The sequence below is a fragment of the Echeneis naucrates genome, chromosome 23, assembly GCF_900963305.1.
Source record: "Echeneis naucrates chromosome 23, fEcheNa1.1, whole genome shotgun sequence".
Lineage (NCBI taxonomy): Eukaryota > Metazoa > Chordata > Actinopteri > Carangiformes > Echeneidae > Echeneis > Echeneis naucrates.
The window spans coordinates 10,656,989-10,682,133 of NC_042533.1; the positions used below are offsets into that span (position 1 = coordinate 10,656,989).

The 25,145-nt window shown below is 40.9% G+C and overlaps 4 protein-coding genes across 6 annotated transcripts; 2 read left to right on the forward strand and 2 right to left on the reverse strand.

Moving 5' to 3' along the window:
- Positions 1–1,247: 1,247 nt before the first annotated feature.
- Positions 1,248–4,908, reverse strand: trmu (tRNA 5-methylaminomethyl-2-thiouridylate methyltransferase). Of its 2 annotated transcripts, none has more exons than XM_029495381.1 (11): positions 4,726–4,908; positions 4,437–4,635; positions 4,237–4,343; positions 3,785–3,907; positions 3,505–3,677; positions 3,361–3,414; positions 3,158–3,224; positions 2,875–2,975; positions 2,513–2,657; positions 2,282–2,364; positions 1,248–2,166 (listed from the first exon to the last, which is right to left on the reverse strand). In XM_029495381.1, exons 1-11 carry the CDS (start codon positions 4,805–4,807, stop codon positions 2,077–2,079), a joined length of 1,224 nt encoding a protein of 407 aa, XP_029351241.1. In that variant the 5' UTR covers positions 4,808–4,908; the 3' UTR covers positions 1,248–2,076. The 2 variants fall into 2 exon arrangements, with proteins under 2 accessions (XP_029351241.1, XP_029351242.1); XM_029495382.1 differs by having other exon boundaries at positions 2,077–2,166; positions 4,437–4,602.
- A 368-nt stretch (positions 4,909–5,276) lies between these two features.
- Positions 5,277–7,431, forward strand: LOC115036947 (L-threonine dehydratase biosynthetic IlvA-like). The gene is made up of 6 exons (XM_029495377.1): positions 5,277–5,454; positions 5,549–5,730; positions 6,172–6,302; positions 6,556–6,704; positions 6,792–6,881; positions 6,970–7,431. Exons 1-6 carry the CDS (start codon positions 5,277–5,279, stop codon positions 7,209–7,211), a joined length of 972 nt encoding a protein of 323 aa, XP_029351237.1. The 3' UTR covers positions 7,212–7,431.
- On the reverse strand, positions 7,397–9,291 carry tprkb (Tp53rk binding protein). 2 transcript variants are annotated; one of them, XM_029495379.1, is made up of 4 exons: positions 9,068–9,291; positions 8,825–8,947; positions 8,327–8,503; positions 7,397–8,236 (listed from the first exon to the last, which is right to left on the reverse strand). In XM_029495379.1, exons 1-4 carry the CDS (start codon positions 9,206–9,208, stop codon positions 8,150–8,152), a joined length of 528 nt encoding a protein of 175 aa, XP_029351239.1. In that variant the 5' UTR covers positions 9,209–9,291; the 3' UTR covers positions 7,397–8,149. The 2 variants fall into 2 exon arrangements, with proteins under 2 accessions (XP_029351239.1, XP_029351238.1); XM_029495378.1 differs by having other exon boundaries at positions 8,825–9,291.
- Positions 9,292–9,453: 162 nt separating this feature from the next.
- Positions 9,454–13,273, forward strand: alg10 (ALG10 alpha-1,2-mannosyltransferase). Its single transcript, XM_029495220.1, has 3 exons — positions 9,454–9,858; positions 10,827–11,024; positions 11,108–13,273. Exons 1-3 carry the CDS (start codon positions 9,694–9,696, stop codon positions 12,167–12,169), a joined length of 1,425 nt encoding a protein of 474 aa, XP_029351080.1. The 5' UTR covers positions 9,454–9,693; the 3' UTR covers positions 12,170–13,273.
- Positions 13,274–25,145: the final 11,872 nt, after the last annotated feature.

The window sequence follows — 25,145 nt, forward strand, 5'->3', positions numbered from 1 at the left end:
ACAATTTTTCATGTTTGCGCCACTTGCGCCTTTAAAGCAGCAAATGAGAGGTGACTATTAAAGGACAATTCTTTCTTATCAGTCACTGATTAACTTATTAAATCAATATGACTTTATAGTGAGTCCTCATCTTCATCATTTGACAGGAATAATAGGAAACAAGTAATCTCACAGAATAGTGTTATAATTTATAATTAAGTTATAATTTAATCTCGTTAGAAATTATTTTATTTTCACTTTAAATCTCATAATCCCGATCACTCTTGTTACGTTATGCTGTTATAAATTGATAGATATGACTCACAGGGAAGTTGTCAAAGAGAAATGTCTCTCGGGGAGTTCACGAGGAACCATAAAATCTCCATAGATTAAAAGGAAAGTAGAACGGACTAAAGGTTTTTGGGAAAACATGAATGATATTTGGATTAATTGAAATGTGCAGTTTGTTATTTGTGCAAAGTTGACTAGAGAAGAGGGCCAACCCAGGAGGTGACGCTTGTACAATAGCGCCACCCTGTGGAACAACCCAGATGTAAGTGTACTCACCGGCCACTTTTTCAGGAACAGCACACCGACACTGGCGAGATCCTCTTTTTGCTGTCAGACTCAGGTCCCCATGGTATGACTTTCCTCTGAAACTTTCATAAAGACTTGCCTACATCCCATAATTAATTGTCACCTCAACATCCAAGTTGATGCCATGTCCTGCTCCACCACTTCCCAAAGGTGCTCCGCTGGATTCAGATCTGGAGACTGGGGAGGCCAGATTCATGAAACCCTCTGAGATGACTTTTGCTCTGTGATGTGATAGAGCATTATCTTGCAAGAAGCCATCAGAAAATGGTGAACTATAAAAGCATGAACGTGATCAGCACGTATACTCAGATAGACTTTATTTCTTGGACAACAGGGATGGAACCTGATGAAAGTCCATCCACTCCAGCATTCGGCGTATTGTCCACTCTAAGGTTTCTACTCAGCACAGCTGTGTGATCCACAACTGCCATGACTGGCTGGTTGGATGACCTCCAGGGGAAGCAGGTGCACAGGTGTCCCTAATGAAGTCCTTGGTGAGCATATAATGACTCTATTATGCACAAGCCAGTGAAAACGGACTCATCAGCTTTATTAATTTACACTTTGTAAATTACGTCTTATTCCATGACTTACAACACCACCACTTAATGAGAAGAGGCACTTGAAATTTTCAAAACAAGGAATTGAGGTGCATTATAAAACTATATTCGTTTTTTTTTTTTTTTTTTCTAACCTAAAATTATTAAAAACTGACTCAGAATATTGCTGGCTCAGGAAAAAATGTGCAAAAACTATACATAGAACAACGTCTGTTTCAAGTTACTTTTTGATAGTTTAGGTTAACGGTGAACAGTAAATTGAGACTGGTACCATCAGACACTAAAACTGGGCTCAGCTGCTGTTTAAATGTGTTAAAACATGTTTAAAAAAGAAGCAGAGGTTTGTAGGAGGTTGGATGAACAGGAGTGGTCTTCACAGATCACTCTCAAGAAAACTGAGTCATCGTCAAGTGGATCCACACGTTGCCAACTAGCATAAAATCCCGCCAGCAATGAGAAGGCCACAGTCTCACTACCGTATAAAGAGAAAGGTGTTCTCACACACTCTGGGTCCTAACACTATGATTTATGTTGAGAAAGAAAAGAAAAGCTCTTTTTGTTCATTATTTTCAACCAGTAGCTTCACGACCTAACAATGACTGTCCTTACTATCATAACAGTGATATTCGAAGAAGTGGTGAAGTGAAAGAGGAGAGCTGGAGATCCTCTTCCTGCGTAAACCGCCTTGTTTGTGCTGCAGATGATTAACAGTTGGATGTCCAGCTCCTTGTGTCCTCAAGACACAGCTGACAATTTTAAACCACCATCAAGCATTCACAGCCATCTGAGATATACAGCAGAGGCCTGAGGTCACAAAGATGCTTCCTCCTGAACGGGCCTGCCCTGCCCAAAGCAGCAGACACCCTGGGCTGAGGTAACCTCAGCTGTCTGGGTCGGGGGTCAGATGCTCCTTGTGCTGCGTGGCGCCTCTCAACCGTTCCTAACCCTTCTTGAGGACATATTCACTGGGCCCCAACTGGATGATCTTCCCGCTGCCCAGACACTCATCCCCTTTGTAGAGCACGGCAAACTGGGGAAGAAGTTACAGAAAAGTTTGTAGGACTTTATGTATGTTTGGCCGTCTTTAAAGAGCATTGTCCTGATATGTGTTGTGGTCTGTGATGTGATCTTGTGTTAGCTGTCACCTGTCCAGGAGTCAGAGCTCTGACTGGCTGTGACAGCGAGATCCAGACTGAGCCGTCCATGTTCAGAGTCACTGTGCATGGAGCTGCGAAACACAGAAAGGGGAAGTTCTTTCATAAGTAAAGTTTAATAATGCATTTCAATTATTTTGGAGGACAGAAATCTGTATTTTGAGGTAATAAGTAACTAAAGCTGTCGAATATGCACTCAGGTGCTGACAACACAAAACTCACTCAGCGGCATCTGGTGGATGAAGCGGAAGTGGCACTCCATCATCTGCGTCTTGGCCAGTTCAGCAGGGGGGTCCACTGTTAGCCAGTGGAAGCGGTCCGTCCGCACCGTGTCCCGGAAAAGAGCTGGGTGATTGGTCGTTGGTGCCTGAGGTTTCATATTACAGTTAAGGAAGTAAGGAACAGATAAACTGTCAATATGCAGCCTCATTTTTTTCTATTTCATGTAATATTAAATAGTGCTTTGTAGCATGGAACAATATAACAGAGGATACAGTGACTTAAGAGAGAAAAAAATCCCTCTGCGGGCTAAAAAGTCTAGATCAGAAAGAAAGGATAGTTCCACTTTATCAAGCCTTTCTTACCACAAATACATCTCCTGTTGCAATGTCTTTGTCAACCACAAACCAGGCATCTCTCTGCCCTCCTATCCTGGCCCTCTGACCCAGAGTCAGAGTGAACCAGCCTGCATGGACACACAATAAGTCATGAGAGAATCAAGAGATACAGCATTTCAAAATCAATGCAGATTTAGTGAAAAGATTTCACTTTCTTTAAACTGGCCTAACGATGCAATGGAAGAATAAGGAGGCCTCATTTATGACAGAAGTATTCACAATTTGAGGATGTCTCATCTGAAAACAATACCTTTGTGCGTCCCCATTACTCTCCCGTCTTCGATGGAGACAAAGTTCCCTGGTTTTGGCTCTAGATACTGAAAACAGAGAGAAAATCTCACAGCTTCAACATACAGAGGCTGGAGATTCTGTTCTACAACAAAAGAAACAAAGATAAAATGGAAATAGAAAGTAAGTGAGGTGGCAAAAATATGTGCATTTTAATTTTCTCACCTCTAAAATAAAGTTTTCAAAGTTTCTCTCTCCAATAAAGCAAATGCCCATGCTCTGAAAAAACACAGACAAAAATCAGATCACATTAGTGTTCAGTGTGCGAATAAAATGTATTGTGTTCACTCTCTCCTGATGAGTATGCACCTCTTTTTTCTTCAGAACATGGTGGAGTCCTGCTTCAGCAGCTATCTTTTTGACAAATTCTTTGGTGAGTCCAGCAAGCGGGAACATGGTTTGTCGTAAGGCATCCTGAGAGATCTGACTGAGGAAGAAGGTTTGGTCTTTCTGGAGATCTGCTCCTTTGTACAGCCTGACCGCTGAAACGGGGATTTGAGAGAAAAGCGATTGAGTCCACTTTGAGGATCTAACCTTACAGTCAGGACTGTGGTGCAATTTCACTGAAGGACAAGAGTCAAGCACTTACGATTTCTGATCTCAAATCTATTTCTGAAGAGCGTGGTAGGTGGAGCTATATGCGCCTGTTGGAACACTTCTTCGTCTTCTTGTGACGTCCTAGCGTAGTGGCCTGTTGCCATGGCATCAGCACCTGCATCAACAGCAGCAATTCATTAATAAAAACTCACTGAACAAGACTTTTGGACTGGCTGGATTCTCTGTAGTATAAAATCAGTTCTACTCAATCCTCATCGTAGTGCCTGTCCCAGATGCAGCCACTACTAGTCTTTAATCGGTAGTAACTTTATTGTCCATAATAACTGAAGTAACCAAAAACATAAATAAGGTCCATATAGGCAACAACGTCCACCCTTTAACACAGCTGCCCCTATCACTTATAGAAGCAGAACACCAACAAATGGCTGCCAGCCACTGTTTACAGCTCGAATCTCTCAATGTGAAGCAGCGGAGACGACATACCCAGTGTGTGGATGGCATACTTATGGAAATGGTTGAATTTGATGTGCTTGTTGCAGAGAATATCAGGGTTGGGTGTCCTTCCCCTCTCATACTCCTTCAGCAGATTACTACAAAAGGATCCACACGTTAATAACAGGGCACATGAAGGTCCAAAGTGAGCTCAGTGAAGCTTCAGATTAATAATGCGCTGACACACACACCTGAAAACATCATGCCAGTACTCTTTGACATAGGACACCTGGTGGAAGGGGATGTCCAGAGTCTGGCACACCCTGTGGGCGTCCTCACAGTCCCTCTCTGTGCTGCACACGCCGCTCTCATCCAGAGAGTCCCAGTTCTTCATGAAAACCCCTGTCACGTTAAAACCTCCACAGGAAGAGACAACCGACACGTGAATGTCTGCCAGAAAAATGAAACTGAAATAATATAAATTCTTCTCACTCGATATCTAACCCCTTCAACTCTTCTGGGTGTGTTTGAATTTCTCACCTCGTCTCTTCAGCAGCAGCGCGCACACAGAGCTGTCCACACCGCCAGACATGGCGCACACGACGTGCCGGGCCAACCCCATAATTACTATTTTTTTTTATATATATATAAATAGGTTTTTATTTGAATAACAAATAACTGTTAGCTAAATCTGCTGCTTTGCCATTTACAGGAGCCGCCATGTTTGCCGTCCGTCTCATTATAATGTCCGTCGAGAAACTCAACTCGCAGCGGAACGATTTCGCTGACGGAAACCGCTGAGGGCGTTACACTGTAAACATTACGGAGCTGTCACTTTTTAGAGCAAGGGACAAATCCAGTCAAACTACAAGGTAATTACTAAACGTACTCAAATATCTATTTTGTACAGGAGAGTAAGGAGAATCATCATTGTTGTTGTAGTTGTGAAATGTTATAAGAAGTAATATATAAAAAGTCTTGTTGGACTTACCATTAATAACATTAATGAATTAAATGCATTTTTTTACTGGTTGAAAATGTTTGCAACACAATGCAAATGTATTCCCAATATTTGTGCATTTCTGACACAGATGGATGAAGTGTCTGCAGATGCCGTCACACTGGATCTGCTGAGAGAAGCCAGGGAGACAGTGAGGACGAGCCCCCTGGGTGTCATCAACACTCCCATGATTCCCTGGTGCCATACCACTCTACCTCTCAACATTAACTGCAACATCCACATCAAACTGGAAAACATGCAGAGAACAGGTTTGAGGAGACTACATTCCTTTACTCACGAGAACCTCACTAAAAATACAACTGAACTAATTCAATGGCATGCGCATGTGGTTTTGATTGACAGGGTCCTTTAAGATCAGAGGGGTGGCCAATCAGTTTGCCAGAAAACCAAAGGGTGGTCCTTTTGTCACCATGTCCGCAGGGAACTATGGGAAGTCTTTCGCATATGCCTTAAAACACTATGGGTCAAGGGGCAAGGTGGTAATGCCCAAAACAGCTCCAAAGTCCAGATCCACACTCATACAGGTCAGAGGTCATTTGCTGACTGACTTAAGTACGCACAAAAACCTCGACCTTCAAAATTTAAAACAATGGCTCTCAAATTATTCTTTCTTAAAACAAACTTAAAGATGGTCCAATACTGATATTACTCATTGAGTAGTTATGGCTTGAGACAGCAACTTAAATATTTCATCTACAGTTGTCAGCATGTTTCAGTTATATATGTTCATAAGTCTGATTGCTGCTAAACGTAATGCATGTTGTGTGGACTGCACAAAAATTTAACCCTGCTTACATTTAATATATATTCGTCTGAAGGTTTTTCAAGGAAATCCCAAAATGGAAACGCCCAATTTCTAACTGCAAGTGTCTCTCCAAGTCATACCAAAGAAACCTTGAATGCCAACTGTCAGTTAGATGTATTTGTACTAATTCATGAACGTGGACAGCTTTTCTCATCCTCAGAGTTTCGGAGTGGAGGTGGAGCGTGTTCCTACATCCAGTCTGATGAATGCGGTGAACCGCTATGTTCAGGAGGACAACATGACATTTATGCACCCGTACGACGACCTGGATCTAATAGCAGGACATGCCAGGTACAAGAATGCCATCATCATGTCTTACATAAAATAAATGGGTTATTCAAAGGTGAAAACACATTTCAACCACATTATGAAAAGGTAGAGAAGTTTTTTTCAGAAAGTAAAATATTAGTTTTGGCATTACCAATAGAAATTCAGATAACAACAACAAAAAAAGTGGGGTTTTTTGTTGTTGTTTGTTTGTTTGTTTTTTTATAAAAAGCCATGAGTAAAACTGTTAAAGCACCATCTGTGTGTATGTGTCCAGTCTTGGTATGGAACTGCTGGAGGTGAATTCTGAGCCTGATGTGGTGGTGGTGTGTTGTGGTGGAGGCGGGCTGCTGGCTGGTGTAGCTGCTGCTATTAAGCTATCAGGCTACGCTAAGACCAAGATCTATGGTGTGGAACCGGAGGGAGGTAAAAACTCACCCAGAACATCATCTGCGAAATGAGCGTAGGCAAACACTTTGCAGTTGTTGTGATTGTATTTCTTTTTAAACACAGCCTGCACCATGTATAGGAGCTTCATTGAGAAGAAGCCAGTGGGCATGGACAGTAAGAGCATCGCCTCAGGTCTTGCACCACCATGTGCAGGTACTAAACCAAACTTTTGTGGCCAGAATTGATCATCAGAAAACACTCTCTGTGTCTGACCTCGTTCCTGATGTTCTTCCAATTTCAGGCAGACTTCCCTACGAGCTGTGCCAGCGTTACGTAGAGGCAATCGCCCTGGTGAGTGATGTGGAGATCAAGGTGGCTGTGTCCACTCTTTACAGGTCGGGACTTCTGGTGGAGCCTTCAGGTGCTGCTGCCTTCGCTGCCATTGTTAATAACAAGATACCTAAGCTGGAAGGGAAGAACGTCGTGTGTATCCTCAGTGGAGGGAACATCGCGAAAGATGAGCTCGCTAACTTCCCTGATTGACTGACATGTAGGGCCTTAATTTATGTGACTTTATGTGATTCTGCTCCATAATTTGAATTTCCATTATATGTCAATGAACAGACCCTTTAAGAAGCATTTAAGGGCCATGGTCAGGTTTCAGTCAATCAGCATTTATTAATGAATTCTAACAGAATTTTTTTGTTTGTTTTTAACGTCTCTTAATAAACACCCAAACGTTCACGTTTTGAGTATGCATGTTGCTAATCCCACATAAAAACTGTGAATTAAAATGTATTTTATAATAACGAAATAAACATCCAGGTTAAATGTTCTATGATACTCTGACCTTTTTTTTAGTGTTCAATAAACTTCATTACATTCCTTAAAACAAATGTTTTAGACAACCAGTACATTTAATATTCTTGTCATCTAAAGGTGACAGGATGTGAATGAAATTCAGCTTGACTGTGACACTTTCATGTCCGTGCAGGGAATGTGGAATTAATTAATTTTTTTAATCCTTTAAAGACATAGCTGATATTTGGCCCTGAGCACTTTGCATTCATGATGTGCCCCTGCTGGTATGAGATCAGTTTTTCATCAGTCCCCTAACTTCAGCTTTCAGGGAAAAAAAAACAACGGTCAAAGTTCTAAGTAATTAGAAGAATGAAAAGTTGCATGTGATGATGGTAATAATGTGCTTGAACGTCATCCCCAAGCTTTTTCTTTGTCCCCATAAACAACAAAAAAAGATGAGTTTGTGAAAATAATAAAAGATTAAGCAAAAGTGGGAGACTGGGTCTTTTTCCATCGGTGACACAAATTCGAGTGCAATGACAATAATTTCAATATTGGCACTTTACAATGTGGTGACGTAACATTATTAGTAACATAATTAATCATAACAGCTCATGGAGGTAAAATTCAATAAATGTCCTATTAGGAAATTTGTGTTCTACTTTTATTTCTTCTTGTCGCTACATCACATCTTTGATGGCCATTCTGCATACAACGGCATCCAGTAGAGTCCCACACTTCTCTTCCTGGGGAGTGACTTTATACAGCTGGAATGGGGACAAAGGCAGGGAAGAAGATTTGTAAAGCATGCTCCTGAAATGAAAATCTGCCCTGCCACATGAGTATTAATGAGGAACCTTTCTGATCTTTGCAGAGTCCGAGAGCGACGAGACCTCATCCACCGGAACCTGCAGTCCATCCACCTGGGCTGTGATGTCTGCCAGATGGTGTGACTCGTCTTTGTTATGAACCAGGACCACCAAAACCGATTCATCACCATCTGCGATCCCAAACCTTTTGAAGGCCTCTGAGATCTGGATAATGAGACATATACAAAATATCCAGCTGTGATTTTCAGCATTTACATGTACATTACATCCCATCATTTATCATCTACATGGATTTAATTCCTACACTGACCCTGCTGGACCCAAACCATGGACAAGAGCATAACATTGATTCACTACACAACAATGAGGGAGACACAAAATGAGACAAAGCAAAATGGCCACAAAGATGACTACAAATACAGCTGCAAAGTAGCCACCAGTTTACTCAAACAGATGCAAAACGCTGCTTATTGTGATTACGCAGGCATCATAGTAAAAGTCTGGTAGTTTGTGCCTTTTACTTACATTGTTAGTAGGTGACAGGTTGAAGATAATCTCGGAGTACAGACTTCTTGTCTTCATTTTGCCAATTTTCTGAGAATGAACAGCTTTGTTGGCAGCTACCAACACTTGGAAAGGACTGACCAACTGTGAAGAAATAAAAGGAAGTCCAATGAAGAAACATGAGCATTCAGGGTCGGTGAATGTTGCTCTCTTCCTTTGTAAATATCCATAAAGGAAAATAAAAACACGAGTAAACAGCTTTACCATTGCAGGGTTGATCAGGGCGCCATTTATTTTACCCTCAACGGCACTTTTCTTCAACTCTGCGGCGTTTTTGAGCTCTCTGAACAGGATCTGTGTGACAGCGTGGTCGGGGAAAAGCTCCAGCTTCTGCGTTAGATGCATCCTGGAAAGATATCTGACCAAACTGGAAGAAAATTAGCACGAAAGCCACCGCCGCGCTTCCCCCGAGGAACCATAACACTGTGACACCCGAGAGGAAGTGTCACATTTACAGGGGAGAGAAAAAAAAAATCCAGAAAAAAAAAACACCTGAGAAAAAATGCAGTAAACTTTACTAACAATTAAATAATCACGGCAAGTATTTATAAATAGAATTTTCTTGCTGAACTACGTGAAGCTAGCAGAGGAACTAGCTGCCGACGGAGCGTGTTTGGATCGAGCGTGTTTCCGAGACGGACCGCCAACTGTCAAACATCTGAACTCTTCCTTTTCCAGACAACACGACAGACTTGGAGCAGTTTCCCGATGATCTGAGGCTGCTCTCTGGTTTCATTTTTCAGCGAATCCGCACGATATGCCGCTTGCCCGACATCAGAAGAGCTAATTTCGGACGGTGCCTGCTTTCACATCCGCCTCCGTCGGCAGACATGGAGAGATTTGAAGGCTACGTCTTCACGGCTCTGTGCAGCACCAACTTTCTGGTGTCCTGCCTGATCTTCTCCAGAGTCACCCGGGAGCAGAGGGAGCCCTACATGGACGAGGTTTTCCACATCCCACAGGCTCAGAAATACTGCCAGGGAAAATTCACCGAGGTAAAAAGAAGAAGTGTGTGGCCGTCATTGTTCGGCGGATTAAGGCTCGCTAACAGCGGAGCGTGTTGTTATTTAAAAATGGCAGCTCGATGATCTTTTAATCTCCATGTCAGTCACATATAGGAGGACATTAGTGGGTTTTATGGGAGGTTGAAATATAGATGTCTTTTCCATCTCCACCAGGCACATTTTATAGAGGTGGAGCTTAAAGGATTTCATCCATGATTTCGTGTTTAAAGCCCTTTTCCTACTAATCTCAGACACAGATATTACTGATAATATCATATTGTTTCCCCTCTGCCTCACTAAGTGTGCACTTCGTTACAGTAACACATACGTTGTGTTGAACTGAGTGGGAAGAAGAAATAAATTAGTATTTCTTACACCTTCATTAAGCCAGGAAGTTTGGCTGTGCAATACATGTATATGAGATATATATGAGATATATATATATATATATATATATATATTGCACAGCCAAACTTCCTGGTCTGAGGTGAAGCTACATTTATATCATAATAACTCTGGGCATCACATGAGGGAAAAACAACGTATTTCCAGTTTTCACGGATAAGTATTGTCAGTGTAAATGTGAGCTATGCTTTGGAAGTATGTTGGGTGTAATCCAAAATAAATGCCGTCTGAGGTGAAGCTAAACATTGTTCGTCTAAAAATAAAATATTGGGTCCTACATTTTCCATGAATCACATCAATGTTTTCATTAAACTCTAATTACCTGATAAACACTTGTGCTATTTGGATTCCAAATTTTGATCTGAAATGAATTTGTCATCTCTTTATCAATCCAAACACTTCACATTGACATCATCAGGGCTGTTTTTTTTTCCGTCCTACAGCTCAAACGGAACTGAAGCCATGATGCTACTGTTTTTACATGAGGAATAAATGTGTCCTTGTGTGTAAAGTCAGAGGAATGCCCCTTTAACTTGCTCCTGATCCTTGTGCAGTGGGACCCAATGATCACCACCCTCCCAGGCCTTTATCTCATCTCTGTGGGAGTCATCAAACCCGTGGTGTGGCTCGCTGACCTGACAGGCGAAGTGGTGTGCTCCACTGCCATGCTGCGCTTCATCAACCTGCTCTTCAACGGCGGCAACCTTTACTTGCTCTATCTGCTCATCTGCAAGCTGCACCTTAGGGAGAAGGTAAGACCAGAGGTTCATGACCACACAGAATAATCTCATTTGTCGGTTTTATTGTTTAAGATTTCACATTTCTTCTCTTCAAGACCCGAACAACCTCACGGTGTATCCTATCAGCACTGTCTCTGTCCACCTTCCCAGTGCTCTATTTTTTCAACTTCCTCTACTACACTGATGCCGGATCTACTTTCTTCATCCTCTTCACGTACCTCATGACGCTGTATGGCTGCCACAAGGCCTCAGCGCTCCTTGGCGTTTGCGCAGTGCTCTTCCGTCAGACCAACATCATCTGGGTGGCCTTCTGTGCCGGGACTCTGGTGGCCGCCAAAATGGATGAAGCCTGGAAAGTGGAGCACACAAAAAAGAGGGATGAGAAATCTCCTCCATCACAAGTTCCTCTGTCATTCAGCGGGGCAAAGAAAATATTGCTTTTCACACTTGAGTTCCTGACCTCACCCAGTCACATGAAGGCGGTGCTGCTGGTGGCCTGGCCTTACGCAGTAGTTGGTGCCTGTTTCCTGCTGTTTGTGATGCTGAATGATGGGATCGTGGTGGGTGACAGGACAAGCCACGAGGCTTGTCTCAACTTTCCTCAACTCTTCTACTTTTTCTCCTTCGCCCTCTTCTTCTCTGTCCCCGTCTCTCTTTGTTACTATCGGACCCTGCGTTTCCTGCAGGTCCTGAAAAAACAACCTCTGTTCTTCCTCTTCGTCACCGGTGTCTTTTTGCTCCTGGTGTGGAAGTTCACCTTTGTCCACAAATACCTCCTGGCAGACAACCGCCATTTCCCCTTTTACGTGTGGAAAAAGCTTCTCCAAAGGCACGAGCTGGTGCGTTTCCTCCTTGTCCCGGCGTACGTGTTCGCTGGCTGGAATTTTCTGGACTCCTTCAAGTCACGCTCGCTCTTCTGGAGTTTGGCTTTCCTGGCGTGTCTCCTGGCTGCCACGGTCCCCCAGAAGCTGCTGGAATTCAGATACTTTATTGTTCCCTACCTGATGTATCGGCTGCACATGCCTCTCCCCTCTCTTCCCAGACTAATTGTGGAGTTTGTCCTCTACACAGCCATCAACGCTGTCACAATTTACATTTTCATCACTAAGACTTTTCACTGGCCCGACAGCACCGCCACCCAGAGGTTCATGTGGTGAACACAGGGGCCAAGCAAAGTATCAGATAGAAGTTAATGGACTCAAACATTCGCTGGCATCACATTACTTTTCCAGTGCTGCTTTACCTAACGAGGCACAAACCTCTTAGTAACGAAAGGCTTGTATGTTCTTTCCCTTTTTGTAGACTGTAACAAATCAGTGTTTGGCATGAGGTACCGTGATTTCCACAGCTCACACTGAAAGCAAGGATTGCTTGTTTTACTATTACAAATGAAAAGAGAACCACTGCAGTGCTGAGTAAAAGGATTTTGGTTACAAGTCTTACAGAAATGATGCCAGTTCACTGTGAATCAGTTCACCATTACGTCAAAATGACCGAAGAATAAGTGCTCATTTTGTAAACATTTTGTAAAGTTTTTGTTGTGGACACAGTGGTGAGTGTTGTAAAATCATTGGTAACAGTCTGAATTTACTGTTAATGAAAGCGTCGTGGCTGAAATGTTGATTCTTCTTGGCTGTGGTTGTCTACTGTAAATGTAAATATTTTCTGAATCCATGCAAATCACCGAAGAAATTGCTGATGACATAAAATGTGTAAATTTGTTTCAACAGACCAAAAATGACAGCCATATATGTAAATAAAAATTATTGTAAAATGCTTTTTATAAGAAATGAAATTTTTGCTTTTTGCCAGTGAAGAACACTTGACCTACAGACTTTACTCGTGCAGAGCTAGATTGAACGGAAATGTGTTTTCCCCTTTTTTAGGGTGTATGTTATCAGGTTTGACATTTCTATACTGTAAATGTATTTGGAGTTTGTGATCGCCACCCTTCCCCTTTCTATTCAGTCCAACTTTGGTTGAGGTTGGATGCAGATGAAGAAATTCAGTGACCTCTTGATGGAACCTGTCATTTTTTTCAGCATCATTCAGTTTCAGCTTTTACTCCCTCTCTGTTTTTTGATTGTATCTAAGCCTTATGATTGTCTGTGTACCCTTCCTGTCCATCCAGCTCTTTATGGCGCCATCATTGATACAGTCTTGGATATCTTTGAATAAAAAAAAGGACTCATGCAACGCAAGTCTTAAATTTATTGTAAACTACACACAACATGCACCATGAAAAACCTGTGCAAGATATAAAATGTATTAAGTTGTTTTACAATATGAGCCTCATACTTGTTGAATAAATGACAGGAGGAATTTCAGGAGGACTGATTCCACACGTTTGGATTTTAAGTTGAAAAAGTATCACATTCACTTTATTGTAACAGACCTACAGTCAGTAAGTTTTAGTGTGACTTAAACTTACACATCTGACTCAGACACTAGGTGGAGCTATTAGATAAAGTTTAAAATCCTCACTGTGAGAACGTGGCCATCAAAACTCAAATTGGTTATGAATTCCTTCTAATTTCACAGCTGTAAATAAAAGAAATAAAACAAATGGTCAAATTGCCAAAACAGATTGCGGCACAATGAGATGTCCTACAGCAGCTACACAATAAAAACAAAACCTATCCGCTGCTCTGTTGTTCATACAGTCCACGCAGTAGTTTTAATGAGACTTTGGAAATGAAATCTCAGTTGGGAGACAAAAGATCAAGAATTGGAACGATTGTTGCTCTGCTTCACACACATCATTACCAGATTCTCTTCATATCAAGCAGTGTGGGGCCGGCTCATAGGTGCGACTAATAACATCTAACTGGAATGATGACAAAAATGTCAGTCTCATCCTTCATTTTCTGAAGGGCGCGGGAAATGTGCTGTTTGCTTCGCTTGACAGAGTCAAGAGGGAAAAGTAACAGTTTCAACATATAGCCTGTTAGTTTTTTGGAAATCTGACTGGATATCCAAGATGCTCGCCCTTTTCACTGTCTTATGGAATTTCATTTTTGCCTTTGCCACCACCTCGTTCAGGCATGTGGATAGCAGCTTAATCAGCAGCTGCATTTTGACAGCTGCACACAGCTTTTATAGTCACAAATGTCAATTAAGTGACTTTTTCTAAGATATTGTTAATCTATTTTATTTTTAATTGGGGGCTTTTTTCAGCACAGAGGCAGAAATTTGCATGAGTGTGTGTTTTTTTTTTTTTTAATATACTTCTCATCACAGTCTTTTCATAACTAGATCAATTAGTGTGGGAAACTATTGTTTTCCTGAAAACTCACAAAATGTAGCGGATAATCTTTAACGTGGAAGTGCTTGATAAATAAAAATATGAATAATTTATGTGAGTTAAATCATTTAGTTCAATTGAATTAACGAGATGTTTGAACAAGGCAAACCATTTGATTAATTTATGTGATTAAATCAGTCTCATTATGTCATCATGCTTGAATTATCCTGAAAGATCTACTCCATCTCTAACGTCCAACAGAACATGAATGCACCAAAAGTGCAAAACTGTAACCAAACTAGATCTGCAGCTCATGAGCCAGAAAAAGCTTTAGTGTGTTGCTGACACTCAGGCACTGGTGCGATAGATGAGTTGTGTTACCTTGACACTGAGCCAGGTGTGTGTTCATGCAAAGCTTAGCTAACTGGCTGCTGGCTGTACGTACACAGTGCAACTGCCGATACGATGAGCGTGGGATCTCCTCTGACTCCATGTCATGACCAGTCTACAGATTTGGGACGCAACAAAAACGAGGCCTCATCTTCCCCAAGTCCCAAATAGCCACATGGAGAAAAGTGTGTCACAAAGTGAACAAAAAAGGTGCTTATTTTACAAGGAAAAGAAATACACAAGTCAGCAAATAAATGTAAGTAAGGCCAAAAAAACAAAACAAACAAACAAACAAAAAAAAAAACCCAAATAGAATGATGCTAACTACAGAAAACAAACATCGAACCTGACAGGGGAAGAAAGCAAAGGATGACCTCTTACCTGCCTCAGCATCAAACACAGGAGACAACAAGGTAGCAAAAATGGCAGCTCACTCCTACTGCGCTTAAACCACGAATCAAACCGCAAACTACACAGGCAACAAGGGTGGAGAAGGTGCTGCCATCTTGGGGATTTAAAAAGGCCTCCCCTGGATGATTATCCAATCAGCAGGAAGGTAGGGAAAGTCCAGCCAATCCCACCTATTTGCATGGGAAGATAGGAAAAGAGGCAACAGAGAGCACACACTCCGACAGAGAGCAGATCAGCCTCTCGGATGTGTTGTGTACATATGCAACAGTTTTCTCTTAGACATTCCACGCAGGAAATGGAAAATGAATTACAATTGCGACCGATTTGTAGTTTGTGTTTCCTCCAAGGACACAAATCACTCTGTGTAACAGCAAGTTACCTTTTTGTGTTCCATCTTTTTCTTCCTCAGCTTTTACACTTATACAAGTGTCAGAGGCTTTGAGCAATTAATTAGAAGCAGAGCCTCAAGAAAGAGCCATCTATTTCCCAGAGCCAAAGGTGAGGACGAGACAGCAGAGAAGGATGCGATGACAGATTTGTTTTTTCAAATTTAATCTGAGTTTGTTACTTAATCACTCATGGCGGTTACGTAAAAGTTGCAAGAGCAGAAAATAATTAGGTGGAGGAAGATTGGAGTGGGAGAGAGAGGGAAAAACACAGATTTACAGGTACGATATAACAGCACAGTAAGAATCTCATTACAGAAAAGCTGACTATAATTACTGCACTTGCTGTTAAGGCCGATCTATAAGGCAAACTTTTGCTGCCCTATTATTCCCAGCACAGTTTTATAGTCAGCAGCAGAGGTGTTTATCCGTGCACGTTGAATGAACGATAACTTGCTGTGTTGCTGTGATAATTTCCTTATGAATGATGCATTCCTGATTCGAATCCCCGAAGCTGTTTACCGTGCGAAAAGCTGACAGTGTGGCGTTCAGTGCAAATTAAAGCTGAAGCCCTCCGCTCACTGTGCACACCTCAGTTCGTTTTCACAGCGTTTTGCTAATGGCTGATCTCCCACTTAGCTGACTAATTAAAGTGCTTCGGAGCCCGACAAGTGTTGAAAAATGATCAGCAATGGAAGAGATACAGAGTTCATCAAGATAATATGTAATAACTGCTGCAGCTGAGCACGTGCAAACATTAGTCGGGAGTTACTTTGTTTATTTCATGGCCTTTCCAGCCTGCAGTTCTCCAGCTAACCAGCTTAGAGATTTATAGAAATCAGCCCTCATCCTGGCTTCAGCACACTTCAGTATCAACAGCAGAAATTGTTCACATGGGTGCTCTCCCTCTAATTTGGATGAACACCTCTGACACTCTATTTGTTAATAACAGTTTTCGCAACACTCTGATTTGACCCTTTTTTCCCCCAAATGGTGGCCCATGGCAGCAGATGTAGCTGATGTACCTACCGCTGTCGCCATAGTTACCACAGCTACTGTCTTTGTTGTCATGGTTACATTGATAATAACACGGTTAACTTTGTTGAATCACCTTTCAATAGTTTCACCTGGGAATCGAACCTCCCGCTCCGAAAATGGGCTGGAAACCACAGGAGGACGGTGTCTGTGCCCCGCAGGAAACAAATCTGTGTGCTCCCGAGGCATCTTCTGCTGGCTGGAGACGTTAAAGGCAGTTTTGTTCACAATTCATCCTGATCAAGAGGCTAATATGACAATAATGCTGCTGCTTCTTAATATGTTGACGATTTGTTGTCTTTGTGGTTACTTAGCAACTGTCCTTTTAGCTCTGTTTGGTCCTCACGAGATCAAGAGCCGACAGAGCACCGGCTGCTCTGGCTGGCTAATGTTCCACCACGGACAGCAGCTAAATGCAAACGTGAGCCGGAGGAGGATGGTGAGATGGAACAAAAAAAAAAAAAATAAATAAAATTTTATCAATTAAATCAAAACTGTGATTAAAAGACTTTAACTTAAACACTTAAAGGCCAAAACTTTTCACACTACTTTTTATGTTTTGTTTCTTAGTTGTTTTGCAGTGCAGTGTGGGGTATTTTGAGCGTTTGACAACCATAGAGTCCTCATTTCAGATTCATATCTTGTAACACTCTGAGTGAAAAATAGATTTAATGCCTTACTAAGAAACATGACAGTCGAAAATGTCATTTTAAATGGGATACACTGGATTCATGGATTTTTATGTCATAGTGAGTTTGGGATCAAACCAATTATAATTTACTCAACGCTCCTTCCCTCTCCCTCTCTCTCTCTCTCTCTCTCTCACACGCACACACACACACACACACACACACACACACACACACACACACACACACACACACACACAGACATTAACTTGCAAGGCAACAAGGCTCCCAGCGCTGCATGTGCCTGCCTCCTGTCTCAATGCTAATTGAGACAAAAGCAAGGTTTCTGTCCAAGTGTGTGTGTGTGTGTGATTTCTACTGATTAAACACAACAAGCACAATAAGAAAACATTCATCAGTTGAGGGGCCAAGTAGGTGTTTTATCTCACTTATTCCTGTTAGTGTTGTTGTTTGGAGACTGTAATGAAGAAGCACGGTCATGCTGCAGCTTGTTCGGAGAGTTTAATTTGATTAATTTTAAATAAGGAGAAATAGAAATGTGCCAACACATTTTTCTGTATTCCCCCTCTCTCTCTCATGGTACTTGCTCTCTGTTTCAACCCCATGATCTTATGGGGGCCGTGGACGTGAGACATTAAGCTTTGTCTTCCCTGATCACAAGTCAGTCTCTTTCTGCGACTATATTCCAAAATCAAATTACTAATTTGATTTCAAGAGTAAACTGTTTCCTTCCAATCACGACTCAGTTGCGCAACTGTTGTTTGCAGCTTGTGCTTGGCTCATAGTTTCACAGCTTCAAGTAAACAGAGCAGGTGGGGGGGGGTGTGACATTTCAGCACACTCACTGGAACATACTGTTTAATGCTCAATAGTCACAGGAATGCCTTTTAAAGGGACATTCGGTAGGATGACTCTGATGATGTCATCATTGTTACCCCAGCTTGTGTGTGGTGAGTATATATTTTTTCTGAAACTAAAATGAGTGCCATTTGTCTCCGCCCACTTCTTGTAGGAAATGCAGCCACAATGTCCAGCTCCTTTGTTACGGCGTTAAATAAAAACCAGAAGTGTTTTTGGAGAGCATTATGATGTCACAGTGAAGCTGACCTTTGACCCAGTCAAGGTCAGGGTTAGGGTTAGGGTTAGGGTCTAATAAACGAGACAGGAAGGGTCTAATCAAAGAACCCGGTGGGAAATACTTCAAAGTAAAAGGAAACTAATAGACTATTTCACAAAAATAGAAATCTCATTTAGATGCTCCATATGCCCAAAGAAACACAAATGCAAACACAATCCTCTTTAAGACAAAATACATGAGCCTGAACAAAGCAGCAACATGCCGTCAGTCAGCACCTCAAAACAACAACAACAGCATGAAGAAAATGAAGAAGTCTATTTTTATCAAAACGGTGGGAGTTCAGTAGGCAGAGTGGCCAAAACATATGTTTTGTTTTAATCACAGCACACAATCATTCTGCAACCTGCCCATGGTTCTTATCAAACTTACACAACTGTCAAAGTTTGATGGTGCTGCAGAGGCGTCTCTGTCCTGATGCAGCCTTCAGCCTGAGAGGACACAACTCTGCTCTTCGTATTTGCCCTGTTCACCTGCGTTTCTGTCTTTTAATTTCTGGTGAATATTCAAATGAGATCCAACTTTAGCCCTGTCTCCGTGGCAGGTTGCTAAGCTACAGCCTGTGTCAGGAAGTGACAGGCGAACATAATTACGACCCTGGTTGACAGACACTGACTACAGTGTTCATTAGACCTACTCAGGCATTAAGACATCAGGGCTTTTTAAAGGACCGAAAACCTCGCACAACCTATTGTATCAAGTAATTACCACATAATCAATGGCGGATAAGAATTTAACCAATTAAGGTGCAAAGGAATCACCTCTTGTTCCTCTTTAGTGCTGACAGCATCATGTAATCGCTCAGCTTGTGCTGAACTAGTTATTTTCTTAGCCTTTCCTGGGACATCATGACACGAAAACACAATCAGAATTTATATTGTAACTAACTGGAGTGCCAATAGAATAGATTCATAATTCGATTTTACCTCCCTGTTGCTCTTTCATTCATTCTCAGCAGTAACCTGCTCTGAATTCATGGCCTTAATATCTGCTGTATTGCTGCTAATGAGCAGTGTTGGCATGTGTGTGCGGCCTCTCACTCTCTCTCTCTCGTTGTGTGTGTTGGTGTTGCTTTAGATGTTGACTGACAGTGATATTAGCACCTTTCCCTCAATGCCTTTCTTTGTCCCTCAATCAATCCATCCATCTCCTCGCCTGGCCTCAAGGGGATGCTGGGAAAATAAAGCTATTTATAGCGACCGGAGGAACGATGCTCTCCTGGTTGTGCAGAGGAAAAAGCACCCGGTACAAACAATATGCTAAATTGTTAATGCGATTCTATTTCTCCCTCTTAAAACTCATAAATGATAAATTCATCTGCTGTTTCTCTCGGTCAAAGACTTATTGTGCAACGTTCCAACAAAATAAAAATGGACTATATATCACACAGCATCCAATCTTGAACTAAAATATAATATTGAACATAAAAAAAAAAAACTATAAAAAGTAATAGCAATGTTTTTGTGTCAGATAATGAACTAATAAATTCAAGTGACTCCCTAAAAACTGTTTTCATTGGTTGAATGGCAACAGGCGGATAAGTCCATTTTTTTCAGTCAGCCTCTTCTCAGCCTCTGAGTGAAGGGTTTCCACATGAAAACGTTCCTCACTGCCAAAGTTAGAGCCGTTTCTTATTTCTGCCCTGCTTTTGTCTCTGATCTGAAACCTGCTTCTGCGCACCAGTCAGAATTTCCCTGCTTTCAACGGCTGACAGGTTGTTTTGCGACTGAAATGTCTCGAATTACAACAATCTTTTTTGAACCAAACTAATTGAAAATCAGCAATAATCACCGACACCGAATGACTGAAAAGCTTTTCGTTACGACGGGAGGAGGACGCTTGTCTCACGTTTCGCTTGCGTCACCGTGACAGGAAACATCTTTTTTTCATTTCAGCTCCAGCTGTTTTTCCTGTGAACGCACATTGGTGGATGCTGGACTAAAACCCAGCTGAACGTAGGCCAGGACTGGGGCTTCTGAACAGACCCAGTACAGACGCTGAGGGCTCATAAAGCTGCCATACAGCTTGTGAGTGAGCAGCTGTTCAACCTTGTAAAAAAAAAAAAAAAAGGAAAACTTGGCACAAATGAAAGAAAGAAAACAAATGAAAGAAAGGAAAAACACAAAAGGAAGGCAAAGTATCTTCTGTTGGCAGAGAAAGAGAAACCAAACAGAGACAGACAAAACAGGGAGGAAGCCACCACCACCACCTTAAGTGGAGAATCATGTGATCATTGCAGCTGAGGTGAATTTCCACTAATGAGGTCACAGTGACCTCCACAAAGTAACAGAAGAAGAGGGGGGGGGGGGGGTAGAAACAATTATCTTACCTCAGTAAGGATTCAAGAGAGAAAATATATGCTGGGACAGTTTGTAAAGTTTGAGGAAAGACACACTGGCTCGCTACATCTCAAATTCGAGGCCTGTCATTAAATTAAAAAAGAAAGAAAAGAAGAAACTGATTCGGCGTCTGCTCAAAGTACGAGTCTTCCCTTCCAACTGTCACAGACAAATTTCACTTTGCGTCAGTTAGCCGTTCCAGATGTTTTTTTTTTTTTTTATCCAAACCTGAAAGTGTTCTTGTTTTGCAAATGTATGCAGACAGAGTTAATTCAATCAGTCATTCATTCACGTGAATAAAATAAATTCATGAGCCAATTTTGTCCAGTCTTTAAATTGATGAGTGTTTTTATGAGACACCACCTGATGTCCAGGTGGTGATTGATTGGACAGCTGGAGGCTGCATATATACTTGATTACATCTATCCACGTCACTATGAGCCAGCTGTGTAATTAGCATAATGTTGGCACATTTGCTGTTGATATTTTATCTCACAAAATGGCTGATATGTTTTGAGTAATTAAAAGACTTTTGCCGCTAGACTTTTAATTCCCACTCTGTCCCGTAATTGACATAACTGACGATGAAGCCAGACGCTGTTGACAATCCGTCCTCCTCTTGTAGCCGAACACCAAAGTGACAGGTCGTCATCACATGAACCAGAAACACACGCAGTGTGTGAGTGGCGGAAAGAGTAAGACAAATTATGACTCGTGTGTATGACGTTACCACGTACACGGGCAGGAAACGCTGAGGTACCGACAAGACTTCCAATTCCTGAATGCAAATAGCAACAATAACGGGAACTTCAGCAAAGCGACAAGTCTCTTATTCCCACCGACCCCCCCAAGCCACAATGGAGCGTTTGCTTACTGTGTTTGCGTGACATCCTTGTGCACAGGTAACATCCTGCCTCCAGGTCATGACCTGTTCAGCCGAAAAACACAATAAACCAAGCTCTGTCTGCCATCCAGCGTTCCCGCTTTTCATGCCAAGCTCAGCTAAACGCCTCCTGCCTCCTACTGGATGATAATCATGGCCGTGGAGTTGAATTTTTATACCAGGAAGAAACTGATTCTGCGTATTTACCTAAAACGTTCAACTGTTTCTTGGAATTTCAAAATACATGTTATGAGAAATATTATGAATCCATCTCTACACTGTTAGCAACAACAATTAACGCATGAATGGTGACTAAAGTCCGGAGTCTTGGTGCTTTCAGTGGGAAGCAGCTGGACTGCTTATCTTGTTCGTTAGTTCCCAGCGGGGGTCGTGTGTTTGCCCCTCCCCCCTGGTTTCATGTGACACCTTGGGGTCACATATGGGATGACAACGTTCTTCCGTTTGAGATGTCAACGAAGAGGCCTTTTGGCCTGTTGCTTCCGACTCAACACTCCGAGACTATCTTTTAAGAAGTATTTGGCATCTCGGCAGAATCAGAAACACGTCTGACAACCACGCTGATGTTACTCATTTTAACCCAGTTCTTGTTTTAATGGAACATTTACTCCTTCACTCAAATGTCATTCTTCCATGTTTGCTGGGTGTTTTCGCAGCGGGAGTACTTTTATTATTAACATTAGAAAGCTAATAACTAAAAGCTAATTGTGTGTGAAAAGAGAGGAAAAGGAAGTCGAGAGAAAAAAATACTAGGAAAATGTTCAGCAAATAAGTTTAATATGAATATTTATTTAAAAATCAATAGTTCGATACAGAAATAGTCATCTATAATACGTATTATCAGACAATCAGTACTTCAGTCATGCTTTCTCTGATTAATCACTGTTTCAAAAAAGTACAAGATCTTTTTTTGTGTTTTTTTTTTTTTTTTATCCCCCATAATTGAACTTGTGCAAAGAAATTACACTGGAAAGCAATAGAAACACTGACACAAAATAGATAACAATTAATTCTTTTAAACAATTCATTTTTCTGAAGAAGGCATCGCACAATTCAAAGAAAAAAAAAATCTGTGAAAGATTTAAGGCCATTTAGTACAGTTAATTCTCATATAGATTTTTATTTCAAAACACTCCGTTTTTAACAAAAGGAACTGGTGCAATCCTTTGTAAAACTGTACATGCAAACATAGTGCACGTTGTTAAGAAGATATGACAAGCATACAATATATTATTTGGATAGCTTTAGTAAACAAAGATCTTATGTGTAACACTTCACATAGTCTATTAAAACTCTGTTATAAAGGCGCCTCACAGGCACATACAAACACTCGCTCACACGCAAAATATACTCGTATCAAACACACACATGCATACGCACACAAACACACACACCTGCAATTTCATGGGGTTTAAGGAAAAAAAAATGTATTTGTTGATATTTGTTTACCATAAACATAATAAACTTATCACTACAGCAGAAATTTGTGTGTATGGAGGCAAAAAACAAAAAACAAAAACGCCAAAATAATTCAGATCTTACAAATGTTAATACACATGGCATCTGTTTTAGTGATATCGATTTATCTAGAGTGACACAAAAATCATTACAATTTTGATGTTTTTTTTTTTTATGTGAAAATGTAATTATTTTGGATTTTAAGTCTTTCTACTCGAGTCCTTCTTGAATAACCCAATAGGACAGAAATTTGAATACGTTTAATGGTGTGGTTTAAAATTTTTATCTTGGATTTGTGATGTTTGGATTTCTCCAATCCAATTTTAGCAACTTAATCTATTGTGATTTAAGCAACTTGAATACATTCATTATTGATATTAGCTTTAATTTCAGCTCCATGACTTCAGTACAATTTATCTTGTAATGATTTCATTTTACAGATATCAATTTGCTCATTCCTGATGGCCTTTTTTTGCCTCCATACTTTGTCCTGCCTGGTTTTTTTTTTTTTTTTTTTGACAAATCTTGTATAGAAATTTGGTGAAACGAGCACGTAGTAAAAGATGCCATTTTGAAAGGTTAGGCTAGAATCAGGAGGTAGTCTGTCGTTCAAATAGCATGACAATGCCTTTCTGTGTGCTGTTTTGTGTCCTGGATTTGAGTCTGGTCGGTCGATTAACAAGAAAAACTATTAAAAAAACCCCACAAACAGACGCTTGAAGCAAGCACAGAAGCCGGCCAAGAGGGGATTCAATTTACTTTTTCGTTACCTCTCTTCCTCTGATATATCTTCTCTACAGGGCCAGTTTGGATCTTTGAGTTTACAAAAGAAATAAGATAAACCTCCAAATAAATAAAAATGCAGCATTTATCTATTTCAATGGTTTTGCCATTATAGCTTTATCTATTAGCTTAGTAGCTAATTTAAACATAACCATAGGTAAATTTAGATATTACTGTGCTGGTATTACTAATTCAGTTTGCTAATCAATGACTGAAGAGAAAATACTTAAGTAGTAATAAGTTGCAGTTTTTCTGCTTCAAAGGTCTCAGTTTTATCTGAAATTGTCTCCACACAAAAGGGACTAATATCAAAAGCTAGTCCAAGTGGAAATTCCACCTCCCCCAAAATTCCTCCTGTCCTTTCATTGAACAAACGCAGAGCAGAGCCAACTCTGACCCCCACAGTGTTGGATCTTTACCCATTTAGAGGAAGAGAGTTTTAAGGTAGAATCTACTGAGGCAGTAACGAGCTCCTTATTTTGACCTGCAGGCCTAATGATGTGTCCACCTATGGTATGAACACAGCAGGAAAGCTACAGGAGTGTGACTGCACACAGTACAAAACACTCACACACACACACACACTTGCACACACGGCTGTTTCAGCACTCTGCTACAATAGCAATACAGAGGGTGACTAGGGGAAATGAAAAATGAGCTTAAGAATGTCAAGCAATTACAAAAGGCAGCATTGTTAAAAAAAAAAGTAAGGTAAAATAAAAAAAAAAAGAATGCCTTTTTATGGCCAAGGTGTCTGGTGTCTTTTGGGGTTTGTAAAATTAATCTGCATGTCTGACAAATAAAAAAAACTCTAATCTGATTCATCTGATAATTTTAGACAAAAGCAGTGTTCTCACATGCTATTTCTACATCACAGGGTGATATATAAGTTATATGGTGAAATATATATAGAATGTATTATTATATAAGTTTTTTGTGTAATATTTATTGTGGTTCTGTGATGACACTAAAACTGTTTGTGTATTACTCAGACAGTTGATTCCTGACTATTACACAGTGTCTGCTGAGTCATCACAGTTCTGACACTGTCTGGTCTGATTTTGTAGTGAAATAAATTAAAATAATAAAAAAAAAACATCTGCAGATGTCAGACTTACTTTAAAATGCCTTGTTTTGGTACGATGAAACAACAGTTTAAGTGTTGATACAACAAACATAGTGCAAGCTTGACTGTGAGCTACCATCACTGCTACGTAAAAATAATCCTTCACATGTTTGGTGCTGCAAAGTAATTAGTTCACAATAAACGTTCAAATGTTTGCGTAAGACTTTTTGGACATTCTTCCTCGTGCTGTTTTAAAGAAATCTCATACAAACACACAAATCTCATTCACATTATCATGACCACGCATCACAAATCCTCTCATTCCCCATGAGACA